This window comes from Taeniopygia guttata, chromosome 7 (genome assembly GCF_048771995.1).
Source record: "Taeniopygia guttata chromosome 7, bTaeGut7.mat, whole genome shotgun sequence".
NCBI classification, from domain to species: domain Eukaryota; kingdom Metazoa; phylum Chordata; class Aves; order Passeriformes; family Estrildidae; genus Taeniopygia; species Taeniopygia guttata.
Genome location: NC_133032.1, coordinates 31622849 through 31642955, shown reverse-complemented (window position 1 = coordinate 31642955; position 20107 = coordinate 31622849). Strand labels below are relative to the sequence as shown.

The window sequence follows — 20107 nt, the reverse complement described above, 5'->3', positions numbered from 1 at the left end:
TGTGGTGCAAGGCTCATGGTTGATTCATGTCTATTTTTATGTCCTACAGTTCTGGGTGGGTTTGGGGAATTTGGTTCCTGTATTTGGGAGCATAGAAATCAGCTGAGGTCATGTTTTAAGGCACATTTGTCTTTTAAATTGAGAGTGAACAGTTCCAACACCTGGCATTGCAGAATTTTTGGGTCTAGATTAAATTCTCAGGTGACACAGGAAGCACTGCATTAAGAAACGTAACCTTGGAAACCCAAATTTTTCATCATTCCATTTATAGCACATTTTTCTAATTACAGCTTTTCAGTTCTACAAGCCTTGCTCTTCTGCTGGGCTCCACTCTCTGCTGCTTTCTCAGGGTCCATCTTGTTCTTTCAGTCACAGCAGTGGCAGTGAAGGAGAATCCCATTGTTCCCTGGACTGCCAGTGCCTCCCAAAGGAACTGTGACATGCCAAATGCCTTCTCCCCCTGTAGATCCTGTAATTCCATCCTACCTGACGCAGATCCTGTAATTCCATCCTACCTGACTCCTTTTATGCCCTTTGGCCAATGCCTGGCTGATAAGTGGAGCTGGATACCTGTGAATGCTGATGAACTCCCATCCACTGGGATTCCACTACACCATTGTTAAATTTCTGATACAAATGCAATAGATGTGCAATAGAGAGATTTATAAATTCCTGGTTGCCACCAAGCTCTAAAGTAACATTCCTGAAGGTCTTAAAATATTTCATTCTGGATGAATAATAATTAAAAAAAAAATATAAAGCCTAAATGTGTGTTAAGGGAGCACTAAAAAAAGCTGGAGAAGGAGAATAAAAGGAGTGTGGAAGATGAAAGTTTCTGGGGAAAATAGAAGCACAAGAAACTGAAACATCAGGAGGGGTAGAACTAAAAGAAAAAACCTAAACCAGACAAATAAGTAAGCTCCATAACAGTGAACATTTCTTTAAATCAGTTTTAAGTATGATGTATTATTTCACTTAAAAATATTTTAAGTGTAATAATATATCATAGTTAAACTGAATCTCTGGAACATAGTTAAACTGAAACTATGGAAAAAGAACAGTGTAAAGTATATATGTTACAAAAATATTTTTACAACTCTGGGCTAGACTGTATTACAGATAATTTCTGTCTGCTCTATACCATGTTTCTGAAAGATTATGAATAAGGTACTGATTTAAATGTCATAGTAATTAAAATCCACAAAACCAGTAAACCAAACATTTTATAGTATGTGAAAGATGAAGAGAGTCAACAGTACATCAGTAGCTCAGAACCAGGATTTTAAGAAAACAGGAGAAATAAAAAGAGCTGAGGGGTCCTTGCTGAGGATGCAGAGTCTAAACCAAGCCTAAAATTTAAACACCATCATAATAAGTATTTCTGTTAACAGGAAAACACACATAACATTGCAAAGTTAGAAAAAGAAAGAAATATTGACATTGGAAATCAAATTTGAGAATACATTGTTCAGTGGAATTCTATGTTCCATTTTAATCACCCATATGGAAAGGTGGAAAAAGCCAATTCTTCTTTTCCATGCAATACTATATTTTAGCAATTCTTGACAGGTGGATGAGAGAAAGAAACTGGAAAGCTGAAAGACAAAAACCTGTTCAAATTCTGTCTTTTTGCCTGGATTTGGCTTTTACTGTTGCAATCTATGGTGGCAGTGAGACCACTGAGGTCATCACATCATGCACCACTGTCAGGAGAAGAATTAAAACTCTTATCACAGGAGGGATTTCAAAGAAACCTAGAAATACAATGTTTCATATGGCTAGGCCTGATTTTACAGTCAGTGGGGGATTTGGTCGAGTGAGGAATGAAAGATCAGGTATAAGGATCATTTATGTTTGAAAAAGTGAAATTATGTCAACTGCAGCAATACAAGAAAAATGGCTGACAGATGTGTGAATTAAGCAGGGAAGACAGTGTGCAAGTTTTTAAAAATCCTACATTTATTTTGTCTCAGAATTATGCATTACTGTGGGCTGTAACCAGTATAAGGATTACAGCAATTTCTCCAGTCCCAAGTGTTCTCTGGTTGCATAGAGCTGATGTTTTTCATAGGGATTTCAACTCTTGATGGGGCTGGGTAGAGGGAAACAAGGAAACTCCTTTCCTTTTTAACTTGTGTTCTGCCTTTGGAAAGGGATTAGGGTGTGCATGGAGAGCACAGTGTTGGACTGCCCCACTCCCTAACTAGCTGATACTGAGCAGTGATGCAGAGAGAAACCAGCCCTGCTTCAGCATCCCTGGACTGTGCCTAATTAGGCAGCTCTATTTCTCCCAATTTCAGAGCTTAGTTGTTCAAACTCCCATTTCTTAGAGATTAAGCACAGCAAACCCATAGGGTTATAGTCACATGGGGCAGCATTTATGTCTGTCTTCCTTAATGAAGGCTAAATACTCCTGACAAAGCAAGAAGCTTGAGAAATTGTGGATATGCAGACTTGTGGAACAACCATCTTCCAGATTTTTAATAACAAGACACCTGAGGGTTTTTAATTCCCAGTGTATTTCCAATGTGGTATTTCCCCAACACTTCCTTTTAAACTCAAAAATGTGTTCTCCTGAGAATAAACCCTTGGGGTCAGAGTCCTCAGAAGCTTCTTTATAATGAATAAATACATCTAACCCCTGGAGAGATTGGCACAATAGATGATCTCCCAGAAGTTTGTGTGGCAAACATCTCATCTCCTACAGCAGGGACTGAAACTTTCTCTTTGAGCCCTTCACCAGCTGATCTAATCTCCACAGCCATGGGGACAGGCAGCTGTTGGTTGGTGAAAACCCTTAGACATGTTTGAAGAGGGGAAAAAAAGAATTCTGTCTTTTGTTTTAGTGACTCACAGATTGTGAGTTTATTTGCAGGAGGAATGAGTCAGGTGATTGTTTTAATTTTCTGTTTTTAATGTGTAAGGGCTTCTTCTGTGCATATAAGTAGGAGTTTCTGAATTAATTGCCGAAATTGTGCTCTGTCTTTACCAAAAAAGGCTCTTCAAAACCAGAATTTTAAGGAAATTTTAATCACTTTAAATTGCTCAAATCTCTCTGCAATTTTACAAGAATTAAACATCTATTTTATTAAGGGCTTGATTGTAAACCAGGCTTAAATAAAAGGGCTCATAATGTTTTTATTATGACTTAAAGAAATTTTCTGTTATCAGCTTTGGCAATGAACACATGATTTCTGCTGGTGTAATTTTGAATTTCTTATTTCTGAGGTAAAACAAAAAGTATGACAGAGCTTTATACTCCTTTTACCAAGAATTATGCCATTATGCTAACAAAAAGAAAACTACTTTGCCCAAACCCCATTACCATAGGTTTTTTCACATTGAATGTACACCTTGCATCTGGAGGCAAATCAAATTTTGCAGGTGAGTGCTAGCTGAATAAACAAAGTTAGTGGGATTCAAAAGACTTTAAATCCCAAATCCACAACATGCTGTACTTTAATATGCAAGTAGTTCTTGCTGGTATTGGCTGGAACTGCCAGTAGCTTGCAGCTGAGCTGCTGCTGTTTGCAGGAAGAGCCTCGTTACCTTTGGGGTGGCACAATCAGGGACTGCAGATTGTTAAATGTGTGAACTGGTAGGAGCTGCACTCCCTGGGAATGAATTTGGAAAGTTGCCTGGCTTATGGAGTGCTGAGTGCTGAGATAGTGGGGCAATAATTAATAAACTGCTAGAAAGAAGATAAATTTCACATCTGAAAATATTTTCAGTGAAGCGCCAGGAGAAGGGAATGTTACTCATAGATTAACATAATCTCTGTTTAAAGATTAATAACTCATAAAAGCAAATTTGGGCACAGTAGAAATCTGTTCTGGATGCTTTGTAGATACAGAAGGATGGTTTTAGTGTGTTGTCTTTTTTCCCCCCTTCTTTCTCAATACTGCAGATTTATCTTCTGACTTTTGATTCTGTTATGCTGTTGAATCAAACAGTTTATCTTCAAAAATGTTTTTCCCTTTAATTCTTCTGGATATCTTAATTCTAACTATATTACCAAGGAACCTGAGTTTAATCTGTATATCAAAATATAACATCTTTTCAGTTTATTGGAAGCTTTTTTCCCCAGGTATATATTTTGTGATGTAATAGTCTGTGACTTCCTGCTCGTGTACCTTTAAACCCCTGTTGAGTGCATTAGTTTAGAGGTGAGATTGAACTAAGCAGAACAAGATGCTTAAGGAATTAAGTAGTGGCTAGATCTTGTTCTACCTAGCTGTTTTTTATTTGTTTTGATTTTATAGCTTTCTCATTCTGTTATTTTTTTTTTTGCTGTCCTATTTTTTTTCTATTCTTATCTGCATTTTTTCATTTCTTTGTTTTCCTTTATTCTGCAAATAGATGTCTTGAGATTAATTTAAAATTATTTCATTCAGTGCCCTTTTAAGCACATTCTTATCTTTCTTATGCAGTAGATTCATTAAATTATTTCTGACATCAACATTACCCCTTAATGAAATTACAATCTTGAATTCAATTGGGTGTCATGTAGTCTTGAGTGGATGTAAAGCATTATTAGTTTTATAATGCTACCTTATGTTTCACTTTTCTCTCTGCTAAGAATTTCCTTTATTTTAAGAAAGACTTTTGCTTTGGTTCAAGTTGTTTTGCAAAATAGTTGTATATGTGGTGTTAAAATAAAAGCAATAAAGACATAGTGCATACCTTTTCTTTTTCTTGCATATTATCTTTAAGACTAACCTAGTGATGAATCTCCCTTTTAATCATTCCAACCAAAGTTTCTTCCTTCATCCTCTGGGAATGAACTGGTTGTAGTTGTTCTCCTTGAACTTAAGGCTTGTAGTGATGATAAAATCTCATCAGCCTCATATTAGTATTTAGTGTTGAAGCCAGATTCTTCTGTTGCCATTGTACCGATACCGGCTAATTAGACTAAGAATTATTTAATGAGTCCTTCTTTTGTGAAAATTACCTTGGTTTTCTAAACCAGTTCTGTCTTATGAATGGGAAGTTCTTAAACAAGCTGTGGGAAAATTTGGGAAAGGGCTTTTTATTACTTTCTAAAGCACTTTTACTGTTACTTCGTTGCAGGTAACCTTCAAAGCATCAAGATACTCTGTTTCACCAGACCTAAGATTTGTTCTTCTTGCATATGATGTTAAACAGGTAAGGCAGCCCTTCCTTATCAAAGAGCCTCCAAATCAAAACTCCAAAAACCTCATTGTTTAGTATGTTTGGTTTGCAATTCCACATGTTATGACTTGTGTACTTGAGTTCTCTTCCCAAAACCTACTGATTCAGTGATGGGGGAGTTTTTATTTAGATGTGTGTGGAGGTGTTGCCTGGTTCTCAGGAAGGTAAATTGCCATGGCTCCTCTGAAGTGCTGGTTTTGGCAGTAGAGGTTTTCTAACCCTTAAACTGCTCTGTTACTGCCTGTTTATGCAATCCTATCTTTTGATATTCCTTCTGTTTTAAAAAGCTGCACTTGTAATTTATGGGCTATACAAAACAAAAGGTCTAGGCTGATTCATGTAATGGAATTTTTATTGTTGGCTTCAGGAGTTTGAAGTGTGATAGTCAGGAAGCCTGTATAATGCAGTGTGTTCTTTGTTTCTTATAGTATTTAGAGGTTTTGGAGGCTATTACAGTGTCAAAAAGAGTTTTGATCAATAATACCATGTAGAGTTTTCTAAAATAAATCTTGTAACACAGAAAGGAAAGAAAAAAAAGCTTTATGAATTTCTGTGTATATTGGTACTTGTATAATACATGCTACTAAAATATGAACTGCTCTTCATGAAAGAATTGTTCTGGGTTGATGAACTCAGTGGTTACTTGGATAAGTTTGGGTTGTTTTGTTTGTTCTAACAATGTTGATATAAAGTGATTTACTAACTTGGTATTACATCCAAATAAGGTTTTCATCTACCAGTTCTGCCAGATTCTAGATCAAGCTTTCCTTACAATATATATATATCAATAGGAAAGAGCTGCTGTTGTTCAGTTTACTGTTTTTTTGGTGAAGGGTTCCAGTTTTTTTTCCCGTCTGAAAAAATAAATGCTCCTTGCTACTTCCCTTCTTGATTGATTCTTATTTTGTGAAAGAGTTTAATAATCCCTCATACTGACTTAAATTCCTCATTTGTTCAGTTGATTTTTTGATTTTGGATGGCTTTTTTCCCCTTTGTTTGAGATTTTCTTGGTAGCAACATACATAGGTGATGAAGATAAATAAAGAAAATATGTAAGTATCTGTCACACTTTATTACATCTAAATGTGTTAACACCAGGGATGAAGATGGTCCATTGACATGCAGAGAGTTCTCAGTGAATGCTGATTCTATCAGTTTGCAGGAGAACCCTCTTTCTGTATTTCAGTCTTGGTTTTGTTGCAAAAAGAAACTTTCCCATCCTTTCACAGTGAAGTTACATAGAGGAAAAAGGTTTGCAGGATTTATATTTTCCATCTAGAGGTTTTCTTTGCTCAACTGTTTTGACAAGAAGTAATTAAAATGAGAAATGAACAGGGCTTGGCCAGCAGTTTGTGGTGCCTTTGGATGAGGCTTGTGTCACTTGGACTGCACCAGCTGAACTTGTGCCTTTCAAACCAGAAACGTACTGTGAGTGTTGTCTTCTACAAGTGGTGGTCCTAAAACTCATAACAGCAGGATGTTGTCACTCAGATGCAAAAAATACTTTAGCTCCTGAATGTGTTGCTTAAGGTAGAAGGAAGAAGCACCAAAAATCATTTAAGACAATTTTTTCAGATGTTGCAAAAAATGTTATTGTGAATAACTGGGGAAAGTATTTTATTTCTTCCTCCAAATCTTCTGACTTTTGGGATATTTGTTAGACTGATAAGGCACTTTTGTTTCCTCCAAATCTGCTGGAGAAAAGGCATGCAAAGTCTATATATTTTTTCTTAACTAATGCTTCTGAATTACATAAAGGGTTAAGTTAGTGTTCATAATTCTTGTGGTTTAGGGTTTTTTTTTTCCTCAGTCAGAACCAGACTTATATCTTCTGGATGAGAGGAAATCTGCCTGTGTACCTTTCTTTTTCCCCCAGCTGCTAAGTAGAAATTATTAAATTTATTGACTATAAAATTAAAATCAATACTAAGCAGCATGACTTAATTGGAGTGTTTCCAATTAGTTTCAGTAGAACCAGGCCAGATTCTTTCTTCATGCCTCTTGTGAATGTAACTTTTTATGAAATTGAAGATTTCCTTATTGTCAAAGTTGCAGCACATGTTTGACTCTAAAAATACCCAGTTCAAGGAACCACAAATAACTTATAATAAGTATTTAGTAGATCTCTCCATCTGCTATAAATTGCCACAGATCTCTGGACCTTACTAGCTATGTTTGTGCCTTATTTTTCCTTATTTGTTAAGATTTAGGTGTATAATTGTCCTGCAATGTATTTGATGGGATTTCTGCTTTTGAAGGCTGTGAAGACTTTGGGTTTTTTAAATTATAATGGTTGTTTACATACATCAATCTGTGTTCTTCATAACATACAGTAATACAGCTGGAGCAGATTTATTAATCAACAGTTTTATAAATAAGCTAGTGTGTTTCAGCTTAGCAGATTAGAGGGAAATAGAGACAAATACTTCTTCAGGACATTTTTTCATGAAATGGTAATTAGAAACAAGGTTATTTTGATGCTTGGATTAAAAATAAATGTTAAATTAAATAGTTGAATATTAATTTAGTGTTGTCAGCACTTTCTTTAATCTATTTTATGCTTGGAATGGCAAACTTTAATTAAATTTGCAGTTGTTTCAGCACAATTAAGAATATCTTCTATGCATAACGAAACATAAATCTGCATGAAAATAAGCCATCTTTGAATACAAAAGTAATAATTGGATCATTTAAAGTAGGCTTAATACAAGGACGAAATCCATTTCATGTGGCGTAGCAGCTGGTTTGGTAGAGCTCTATGAAAATATTATGGAAGAAAGCTCTTTGGCTAAGGAATTGGAGGTGTTCATTGATTTCTGGATGTCAGGCTCCCTGCATCTCCTTCCCAGCAGGTTCACAAGCCCCGGGGCTGTCTGGTGTTTCCTCTTGGAACACAAGGCTGTGGTGATTGTAGAGGTCCTTTCTGTGTGTTCTTTGCTGCAGCACTCCATCATTCTCCACACTCTTGGACTGTTTTTCACCAGGTCTCCAAGGTTTCTGACTTCCCAAAGCTTCCATGGCTCAGCTGCAGGGTACGTGGTCTTTCTGTCTGTAGCTCACCATAATTTGGTCGGTGTCACTGAAAAAGTCTCATTGTGCAAGGCAGCAAATTAGAAATAGAAATTAATTTGGGGAAAGAGCTCAGGCATCCTTGCTGGATGTCAGGCCATCCTCATTCTTCTGGGACAGTGGGAAGACAGCACCAGGGAAACTATTGTGCCTATTGTATGCAGGGAGGGGACAGGTCTGCAGGGCTGTATCTTTTGATTTTCCTTTGAAGATGGTCAAGGTGTGAGCAAAAAATGTGACACTCTGGGTGACAGCATATCTGAGCCAGTTGAGGTTTAAAGAGGAAAGATTATTTCACTATTGCTTTCAATAAGGACTGTGTTAAAATGGTATTTTAAACTATTCTCACTCTTCTGGTGGTATAATTCACAACTACCAAAATCTGATTTATAGTTTTGATAAAGAAGTGGAAATCAGACACTCTGTTCTTGTATTAATGGTAAAGAATGGGGCAGTGAATTTGCAGAAGAGTGAGAATTAAGGTCTTAAGAAATTATTTTACCTTTAGGAAACTTTGGTGTTAACTTGGTATCACATCCCTCAACAGACTGTTGCAACTTGTCACTGGACTCCACATGAAATGAAAATAAGCTTTATTCCAGATATTAGTGAGTTTTTGCTCAGACATTATGGGCATATTCTCCCAGTGCTCTTGCTAGAGTATAATTTGCCACAGAAGATCAAATGAAGTTGATGAGATCATTTCCTCTCGTTCCTCATGTGATGAAATCCTTGTGATTATTTTTTCTCCCCCTACAAATTGTTTTTTCCTTTTCCCTGCTTTCAAAGCCCTTTAAATGCCAAGCTTCAGGAATTTTTCCTACTTTATTCTTTTTTCTATTAATATGGCATCATCTTCTGTTTTCAGTACAAGATAATTATGTATGAATTTTTTTAGCTCTTGGTTCAGAAATGTGCTTAAAAACAGATTAAAGTTCAGCTCTAGTTTAGAAGCATGAGCATCTAAATACTGTCTAAAAAAGGAAATATTTTCTTGAATTAGGACTTCAAACTGTAATTTTTTTTTTTGCTAGAGAATTTTAATAAAACAATATGTTTAGCTTAAAAGAAATAGATTTTAACACTTCTTATGCTAAGATCAGGATGAAGAATTTTCTTAAGAAAGGAAGGAAAAAGATAATTTTAGATCTAAATGTCACTCATCCAGTGGAAATAGTTCAAAAGTGTATCTGAATATTTTCAGTTTAATGTATTAAAGACAAGATTCCAACATAGCATTTGAAGCAAAGAACCCCAAAGTTTCTTCGTGCTGTGTGCTGATGCCTGCCATCCCTTTGCTGCTAGAATATCTATTTTTAGAGGATAATGACAGGGAGTACTGACCATGGTCTACAGCAAATGAAGGACAAACAAGTGACATTCTCATCAAGCTTTTAGAGATTGCCTCTGATACTGACTTACTCAAGTGCACTGAAAGGATTTTGTCTGCAAATTAGGAGAATCCATCAGAGAAAGAACTCATTGAAGTCTTAAATTATGATTATGTGTTCTGCATTAGAAAATTCTCTTTCTTCCAAGCAGGTGGAAACTAAATGCTCAGATATAAGTAAACCTCTGGGTCAGTGAAATTTATTTGTGGATTTTTGTTCTGAAAAAGTTAAGAGGTGAAGAAACTGCCTTGCACTATGTCTTATTTTAAATCACAACACTGGTTTTAAGACGTGCTTTTAAGGTGTTTTCAAGGCAGTTTAGCCAGTTCTTGTGGAAGTCTGGCTATGAGGAGCATTATCTGCAGCACCAACCAAGGGTTGGAAACACACATAACAGAGATGAAATGAAATATGTCACCTAGCACATGGAAACAGCATTTTCCCAACAAGATTGTTTCATACAAACGAGTAACAAAAGACTTTTTAAACCAGCAGAGATCTGGCCAACAATATTTTATGTAGCACTCTCTATGAAGTAAAGATCTGATATAAAATTCATGCTATCACCTTTTTCCTCCAGAAATGCATGTTTCTTTAGATAAACCTGTTTTTCATGTGTATTTCTGCAGGTCCTCAGGGTAATCTTTCATCTCTCATTTGTCCATTTTGAGATGAGTCCAGAAGCAAATCATGCATGTGCACAGTCCTGAACTTACAAGATCGTAAATAAAAGTCTGATCCTGACATGACTTTCCCATTCATCTTTATCTCTTGTCAAGAACACCAAAGACCAATTTGTATCAGCTTTGAGACAGCAAGAAAAAAAATAGGAAGGGATTTTTAAGAGACATCCACCCCCAAAATCTGAGCTTATTTCTTGCAAATAGTTTTTTGTGATATATTGTATTTCTCTCTTAGCTATGACAAGACCGGGTGCTTAAAAGATCAGAAATTGAGCAATTTTTGGAAGTAGGCTGCTCAAATTTTTGCTTTTCAAGGCTGTTGTTTTACTTTGAGTTGAAGTTTTAGATGGACAGTGTCTGGTAATATCACATCTAGGGCTGAAGTTGTCTTGGCATAGTGCTCTTCTTTTTCATATAGTTGACTTTATAGAGCTCCACAAATAAGCAAGGCATTTTAAAGGTATAAAAAGCCACGGTCTTTGCCTGAGAAGATGATGTGCTTTGTAGTAAAATCTGGCAAAATGAATTTTATAACACCACCTATTCTCATGAATTATCCCTCAGGAGTGGGTATTCATGTGACTAGACAGTGTCCCACTTCTGTCCAGTATTTTATCTAAGTTATGTGGCAAAATGTAATAGCCACCTACACCCATAAATGGATGATGCTGAAAACAGAGTCTGTTTTATGGTGAGAATCATGGACATTGATGTTTAGTATTTATGTGAAAAGCAGGCTTCACCTGTCATTCTTGTTGAGTTGTAGTCCTTTAAGTGCTTGCATTCAGTCCATCAGACAGGTCACTGCCTCACCACTTACTACAATAGCAGAGTTGGACGTGGAGGATCTGCATATATCTGCAATACCGTGTAAAAATTATTGGTGTATTTGTGCTGGGATGTTGGGGTTGCTCTCTGCCAGGGTGTTACTGTGGTGCCTTACAGGACAGGGCTGGAACTGTCACAATTTCTTCCTCAAAAAATAACATGAACTAAAGAGATGGGAAACTGGAGTACTATTTCGATGCTTCCACTGTTTCTTTACATCTAATAATGTGACCATCACTTGTCACATATCAATCCTTATGCATCCACTTCCTGTTTTTCATGAGGGATGTGTTGATTCATATATGCAAGTTCAGCCTAGTGTAGCAGGTAAAAAAAATAGATCACTTTTCCTAATAAACCACATGAGGCAAGGTGTTGCTGCTTTTCAAGTAACTTACTGAGTTTTTACTGTTCTGTTTATACTTACAGGATTGCTGCTCAACCTCAGGTTTTAGTAGTAAGCAAAATAAATAGTTCTAAATGAGGTAGAAGATGGCTTTTTTCCTTTGTTCAGAGTTGCCAGAGCTGAAAAATCAGAATTCATGTTTCAGTTTCTTGTTCAAAGCCAGTATTGAAAAAGAAGATTGTACTTTGCTGTTGTTCAGTAAAAACGAAGGCATTTAACTTTTCAAAGAAAATGTTTATTGACAGAAAAAGTATTTATTTTCAATAGTATTGTCATTCCTATCAAGTATGAATACTGTTATTTCAGGAGGACCTAGGTGGTGTCCAGCTGAGTTTCTGAGATCCAGCAGCTTAGAAACTCAGTCTTAACATTTCAGAGTGGTTGTATTCCTACATCCCATAATAATCTGTGGGGACTGGAATCCCACTGTGCTAATGCTATAGAAGCAGGGAATATTGCACTATTTAAGTCAGCAGTTCCCCTAATCTATGGACAATTTATTCTATAAAGCAGAAGTTATGCCTTCTGCTGTGAAACTGGCAACAATCAGATCCTCCCTGTTCTTCTCTTGTGCATGGATAATGTGCAGAAATGACCCAGAAATCTCCATTATAGGTGAAGAGTTTGTCTGTGCCAGCCCACTGACAGAAAAACCCAGTGCCTGAAAGGTGATGGGTTTTCTCTGTTATGCTTTAAATTCCATATGTCTCTTCTGTGTGCTGGAAATGGTATACAGCTGAAAGCCAGTTATACACTGGTAATGAAATGTTTGGGGGTTTTTAGAAGATGGGGTAGAAATGATTTTTTTTACCAAAATATGTGATAACAAGTCTTCCCCAACAGTGTTGAATGGAAAAAAAGCAAGGGGCTGTTTTAATAAAAGAAAGACAAGCAAGGGCAGCCTGAATAAATAACAGGGCAAGGACTGTTGGGAGTCCTAATTGGGGACTGTGTTAGTAGCTGTTAAAGGCTGGAAAAGCTGAACAGAGCTTTAATTTGGATTGAGATCTGCCAGAGTTCACCACAAACTAGACTCAACTGGTGCACCCACTTATTTTTAGCAATTCTATATTCTGTGCTCCTAAAAAACAATTCCCTTCCTCTTTACCAAAAGAATATGGACTAAAAGAATATTTTCTGCATTTTTCAGTTTTGACAGGTTTTACCCTGAGCATGAATCATTGCTAGTTCAACTGCTACTCATATTGATTTCTCAAATACAAGAGCTGGCTCACATCAAATACTGTGAATAAATAATTTCTGTGGAGCAAAATCACTTCATGGGTCTGACTGTCCTGTTATGTTAAAACATTTCACTGAATATGCCATGTATGTTTTTTCTGATGTAGATATCCTCAGGTTCTAGAGTGACTAATTTCAGGTCTAACTTAGACACACTCTTTTCATATGGACTGCAGATAAACAAGATGGAATTACCTAAAGAATAGTCCTCTAAGCAAATGCCTGCAGTCCAGTTCATGTGTTCAATACACTTAAAAGATCCATTTTAAACAATGGGCTTTTTTTGCTTTTATTTCATTTTCCATAATAGCATCTCTCTGAAATTCAATAATAATGTATCTTACTGAGAAATGTGATATGCATTATAGCTTTCTTATTAAGCTTTTAAATAAGATACCATTAGTATTGATGAATGTAATCCCAAATGGTCACTTAATCTTAAAATTGTCATTGATCACACATTCAGAATTTTAGTCTTGTTGCCAAAATAGTACATATTGTCAGTGGTCATGAATTTTATACCAATAGCAATTATCATCTTTCTTTGGCTGCAGTATTATGAATTAGATTTACAAACTAGGGATGACTTAGTGAGTTTCTGATTGCTGGGCTTTTTCCTTAACATTTGCTAAAGAATCTTTTCAGATGTGTTGATATATGAAATAGAATGCTTAAGCACAGTCTAGTAACCCAGAGTTGTCTTCTTTTAAAATATTTTTGTATTGACTTTTAATGGTAATTAAGAGGCAGAGTCATTCCACAATATTCACTGATGAGTTAGTCACCCTAACAGGAGAGTTTCTTTTTACTAATATCTTTAGAAAAAATGAACCAAATGTATTTATAAAGGAGCCATGGTGGTTTTTTCACATGTTAAATGTGTCATGGAATCATGTTTTGGGTAGAAAGGGACCCTGAAGATCCTCTCACTCCAACCCCTGCCATGGCCAAGGACACCTTCCAGTAGCCCAGGTGCTCAGGCCCCATCCAACCTGGCCTTGAACTCTTCCAGGCACAGAGCAAGGATGATCCATAATAATGTATTTAAATATGCATATATATGATTTTATTTAAGTAAATATCAACTAAACATTTGTTTTAAATATCCTAGAATTAAAAAACAATGCAAAGTAGAAGCATATGCAAAGCTAAAAGGGTAATACTTCTCCAGTCTTGTCTGTGCTCTCATACATCTTTTGACTGAACTCTGTCAGTGATGCCAAAGCTCCCAAATGTAATCTGCAGTTCTTATTTCAGTTGTTAAATGCAATCAAGCCTAATTAGGCTTTGCCCAGAGAAGCTGTGCACTTTCAGGGTTGGATCAAGCCCTGGTCCCTCTGGTCTGGATTTGGTGCTGATCCTGCTTTGCTGAGGGAATTGAGCTGTGGCTTCCTGAGATTCCTTCACTGTGCCTGAGTTTGTGAGTCAGCACCATCACACCAGCAGTGATCCCCCTTGAGATAAAGATTCTCAACTTTAAAAGAAAAATAAAAACAAACCAAAAAACAAAACAAACCAAAAAACAAACCAAAAACAACCCCCCCAAAAAAAAAAAAAAAACCAAACCAAACAAGCAAACGTTACTTTTGGAGCAGCTTCCAAGAAGGAAAAAAAAAAGTCAATTATCTACCCAAATGTTCAGTTTCATAATGTTTCAAAAAATATGTAAATATTCCTTAAACCATTTTCAATAATTTTGTTTATACTTTTCTTTTATTAAGATTAGATTTGTAATCTCCAGGCATTTCCATGTGTATATTACAAATCTCATCCTTTCCTGCTCTAGACATGTGAACAGAGACAGTTCTTGCTGTATCAATCATGTTTGGTTGGAAGAAATAGTGAAATATTTCTCTGCTGCAAAAATTAGGAAAATCAGAAAAAGAGAAAACCTAAGATTTGACTAAAGGTTCACAATCACTTTTTGTTATGATTAAGTATCAAACAGGCTGGCCAAATATGGAAACCAATTATTCTAAAATGTGAGAGGGGAAAAAACTGAATATGTTTTTCAATTATTCTGCATAATTCTGTCTCTATCAGCAGTGCACATTGAATAATAATTACATTTTTCTTAAAATAAGTTGGGGAAAAAAATGTAACTCAAAAAATCATAGCATGATCTTATGAATTGCAGCTTATTTGTAATTCTGAACAGTAGGTTCCTGGTCAGAAGAATAAAATACACAATCTGAAGGTGTAACTATGATGTATTTAGCAAATGTTTTTAGTCTTGAACAAGAGAAATTTTGTATTGTGCTTTAACTCAAACTTTGTCAGCAGTGGCAAAGTGTTGCCTTTTTTGTTTGCATGTTTTTCATAAGGAGAAAAAACCCAAGTGTGTTGACATCTTAAAATCCTGGCACTATTCTGGAAAAAATTAGTCAGTTAAAGACAAGTTCAAGTATCAGTACCTGTAACAAAGGTAAATGGTCCAAACCATGAGCAAACTTGTTTAAAAACTGTCCTATGGAGAATGTCTGCTCTTCCCAAATGTCAACATCCTTCCAAAAAGGATCAAGAACCTAGGAGGTGCCATGGGCACTCCAGAGCTGCTTGTCACACTTCAGAGAACCAGTGCAAGCACATCAGAATGTAATTTTCTTCCACAATCTTACACTTTCACTGCACAGGAAATATCATTAACTTTATATTCAAGTAGCCATCATTATCTAACAGGCTCTTCAAGTGCTTATCACTTCTGAACTTGATGAAAATACAATTAAAGTTGATGGAACTTTTTCCATTGTCTTTTTAAAATGGACTTTTGGATTAGCCCTTGTCTACCTATCACACAAATGTAATAAAGTCATCTCCATAGTGTGACAGCATCAGCCATGTGGACAATGAATGAGGCACAGGATTTTCAGCAGGATCTTGCAGAGGATTTATCAATGTTTGCAGCTGCTCATCTGTGCTGTGAGCTGGCCTTTGGGTCTGTAGTTTGTTTATCACTTTGTGAAGATCAAGTCAACTTGTTTCTCATGGTCTTCCCTCTCTTTGGGGACAAATGTGACAGAGACTTCTGGCAGCTTGCTAATGTCATTGGTATTTTCTGTAGGAGCTTGAGTGCAGTTCACTTGGCCCTGGTGCACTGTCAGCTCACAGTGGTTCTAATTGCCATCCTCACTGTCATTATCTTAAAGATATTTTAAAACTCTTTTCCTCCAGTGGAAAGCTTCCTGAATGTGACCTTCATCTGCTTTTTGTGGATGCTGAGACAAGAGCTGATTCAAGTTCTTGTGGCTGTCAACTTTTTCTGCCCGAGGTTTCTCTTCTGGCCCTTCTGTGCTGTTTGATCTGACAATGTGAATGTGCTGTGTTTAACAGGTTGAGGAGGCTGCAGAGGGGAGTGTGAGCCAGATTGTTCCTCTGCTCCTCCTCCCTCTTGGGGAGCTGTGCTTGGAGTGGTGCTACTCCTACTTGAATCAGCTCTCCTCTCCTTGGGGGTTATGTTCCAGGAGTAGGAGGTGAACCTGGCCTTTGGTTCCTTCTGTGATCTCACCAGCTGTGCTGGCCAAGCTCTCAGGGCAGAGGAAATCCGTAACTCGTGCTCAGTGCAAAGCACATCTGAACCTCAGCCTGTCCTGTGATAATCCCTTGTCTCTCCACTGTCCCCTGGGGATGGCTGGGTCTGAAACTGAGATTTAACAAAGTCTGCTCAACAGCTTGAACTCCCATTTATGCTCTGATGGAGGATTTATGAATCTGTATAGTTTATTCATGAAAAATATCACCTTTTTCTAAACTTGTCCTGGAGGAGAGGTGGGAGGAAGAGTTTGTACCTATGATTAGATTAGCCTGGGAGAGGTTTGCCGGTGGAAAAACTGTTCTTGTATTGATGCCCTGTCAATTAGTAGCACAAGCTGTTGTACCCCTTGATGGTTTATTTGTTTATACATTTAGATAGCTTGCAGCTGTAAGGGACTTCTGTCTCTAGCCCTTACTGGTATCTTGTAGACCTGGTACTGTAAAGGTGCATGAAGTTATTCCACAGAATATCCACAGTTGGAAGGGACCCCTGAGCATCACGGAGTCCAATTTTAGTCTCCCTTAACCCTTTGCATTTCAGTCCTTGGGAAGATACAGAAAATGAAGCTGGCAGAAGTAACTTTGTGTCTCTCTAGCACACCCAGTGCTACTTTATTTTTCCTGTGTCTTCTTGAGTCAGCAACACTAACAGCAGTGGAAGTTTTAGTACAGCAGCATAATGAAGATCTTAAAGGGCATGATGTTAAATGTGCTTTCAGCTCATCAAAATGTCCTTCAGGTTCAGGGCAGATCATTGGTATTAATGTAACCTTTTTTGGAGGCTTCTTTCAGAGAGTGGACTGCATAAATAGTTTAATTTACTGTATAGGTCTCAACCCTTTGCTGTGAGGTTTATATTTGTCATTTCTGTGGATGTTTGTCAAAGGTGAAGAGTCTTTTTTTGGAAGCTGTTGTGTTTTCTTAACCTGGAATTCTACCACAGAGGCTCAGGTTGCCATGATGGTTGAAGAATTTATGTGAAAAATATAAATAAACAGTAGTTAGATTTAAATTAGCAAATTGAAGCGGTACTTGTTTTAATGGAGAGTATATGGCTATTTTCCATTTAATTTTTCTGTAATCAAATATTGTACCTTGAAATTAGGCAAGGCTTTTGTATAAATGTTACAGACCTTACATCTGTCTTATTTTTGAGGTAATGGTTGTTTTTTCATGTGTCTCAGTTTTTTCTCTGACACCAGTATGTATAGTACTATAAATATATAATATATATAAAAAATTTATTGAAATATTTAATATTATTAAAGGTTCAGCTGGAGGATTCAACAAACACTGTGCTATTTTGCAGTGTATTATTAGCTTAATTCTTTGTTTTGCTGAAAGATTAGGAGCATTTGGAGTGGGTGGTTGATAAGACTTCCATATAGGAAACTTAAAAACAATTAAGCTAGTATATATACACATAAAATAAAAATGCAGCAATTAAATTTAAAGTTTGGTTTTCAACACATTGAGGCATGTAAAAATCAGTCCTCCCCAAAAGAAGATATGAAGTTGAGAAAGGAAATTTGTATATTAATAGTATTTTTCATGAGTGGAATTTCACTGTGACTCTCAGCTGTGGTATTCATTAGAGCAGCCATCTGCTTTGGCAGTGCTGTAATTTCTTTTTTCGGTATCTCAGATGAAATTAAATGCATCATACAGTGAACACTGCTAGGAAAGTAAAAATCTAAATATGAGCTTGGTATTAAAGTTATGGTAGCTCATTGCAATTTATGCCCTATAATGTTCCAAAAATAGAAGAACATCATGAACTGTTTTGAATATTCAGAGAAAGGCTGTCTATTTGGGTGGTTTTGCTTATATTAGTGTTCCAGTAACTCTTGCAACCTTTCAGTGAAATGGGATTTTAGAACTTGAAAATGTGACAAGCAAATGAATGGGGAAAACCACAGAATCAGCAGAGGTCACAGTGAGGAGCAGATTGCTCTTCTCTCCCTCTCTCTTTCCTATTACTGATATCCACTGATATGTATTCTTAACTCTTCCTTTTACTCTGTCTCTTGATAGTCTGAAGCTTGCAGGTTTTTACATTTATCCTCGTGTTTTGGTGTTGTTCTGTCAGGAAGCATTCCCAAATTCTTGCTGTGTTTTCTGTGTATTTTTCCATGTGCACATTAAAAAATACCAAGTTAACATGAAATCTCACCCCTGCTTCTCTTCTTTCCTTTTCCACTTCTCTAGCTTTTCTATTCTTGCCTCTGTTTTTTCTACTTCATTTAGTGTTTGTGAGACTTTAACTTACCTAATCCTATGCCCTCCCAGATAATATTATGCACTCTCTTACTCATTTAATTTTCCTTCTTGTTTCCTCTCCATCCCTAAGAGAGAAAGTTCCCTTTTCAAATATGTTTCTTGATCTCAAAAAATCCTTACTTAATCCATAATCGGCCTACTTTATTATTTTGCCTCTTACCACAGTTAGTAATATCTGCTTTCATTATTGCTTCTCTTATGTTTGATAGTTTTATAGATAAATCAGTTATAAGCATCTTTCATGTGTTCCAGCCAAAGAAAAATGGGAATGCAGAATACACAGTTTCTCTGCAGTTCCTTGTGATTTGGCTGCAGAGCGAGACTGGAGTGTGCTTAGGAGGCATCAAACGTGAGCAGATCACTGATTGCAGAGCTCCTGTGCTGATTTTGCTGGTTGTATCTAAAGCTCAGAGGTGTTAAATGACCCAAACTGGATATATTGCCTGGTGGAGCATAGTTCTGTGAGCTGGCCAGATGGTCTCACTGCTGCCAAGTGTTGCTGTGTGCCATTGGCTGGAAGGGTAGCCCAGTTCATCCCAGTTCCTATAAAGTTCTTGCCACTTCTTTGATGGGCCATCAAAAAAGTATGAGTCTACAAAAATGTATACATGTTCCAATGTATAGAAATGAATGAAATAATATTCAGAGTAAAAAATGAATGCAGTAGATGAAAAATGCTGGTAGCTAAATTTGGTCCTCACTTTGACTCTTTTATGTCTGATAGAGTACTCCAAATGGATAGTGGATAGCATATCTATCAACATATATATTTACTTAAATAAAGGAAATGAAAGTCAATTCCTGAGCTATATGTCTCTCAAAAATGTTTGAGACTTTTTCTTTTTAACCTTGAGGTGTTATATATGGTAGCATATTAAATTAGCATAAAACATTATGATCACTGAGAGTGATATATGGTCATGTGTTCTCTTACAATACATCAAGAATAATGAGTGGTAATTGGTTCAGGACATTGATTAAAGAGCTGTGGAGATGTAGTTTACTACACAAATGGTCTATCAAATTTCATTTCTGTTGTACTTTCCACTTTATTACTTTAACCTGAAAATATTTCATGAAAATGAACATGTGTATATATATATATATATATATATATATATATGTATATATATTTATAAAAAACTTGTGATAGTTATTTGGTCCAGCTGTGGAAAAAACTCACATTCAGAGGGGTATACTCTTAACTTCTCTAAAATAATTTTCTGTGGAGGACTTTACTGGAAGCAGATCTTTAGGTGTCATGTTAATTGTGGGGGATCATGGGTGGTCACAGAAAACCTTTATTTTAGCCTCATTTTGGTGGAAATGTCTCACACCAAATAGGTAAGTACAGTGAATTCTGTTCAGTCTGGTGTGAACAGGCTGAGTCACCATCCCTGCAGGTATTTAAAGGTTGTGTAGATGTGTCACTTCCCTTGGGACATGCTTTAGTGACAGTGGTGGGTTAATGCTTGGGCTCAGTGATCTTATTGCAACCCAAACAA

At 36.5% G+C, this 20107-nt stretch overlaps 1 protein-coding gene across 3 annotated transcripts in view; it reads left to right on the top strand.

The window, feature by feature from the left end:
* DPP10 (dipeptidyl peptidase like 10) overlaps positions 1-20107 on the top strand; it is a 434900-nt gene that overhangs the window by 312982 nt on the left and 101811 nt on the right. For all 3 annotated transcript variants that reach the window (XM_030278047.4, XM_030278048.4, XM_072931689.1), the window contains one exon: positions 5071-5145. In XM_030278047.4, the coding sequence (XP_030133907.4) occupies positions 5071-5145 (75 nt within the window). The remainder of the gene's footprint in view (positions 1-5070; positions 5146-20107) is intronic.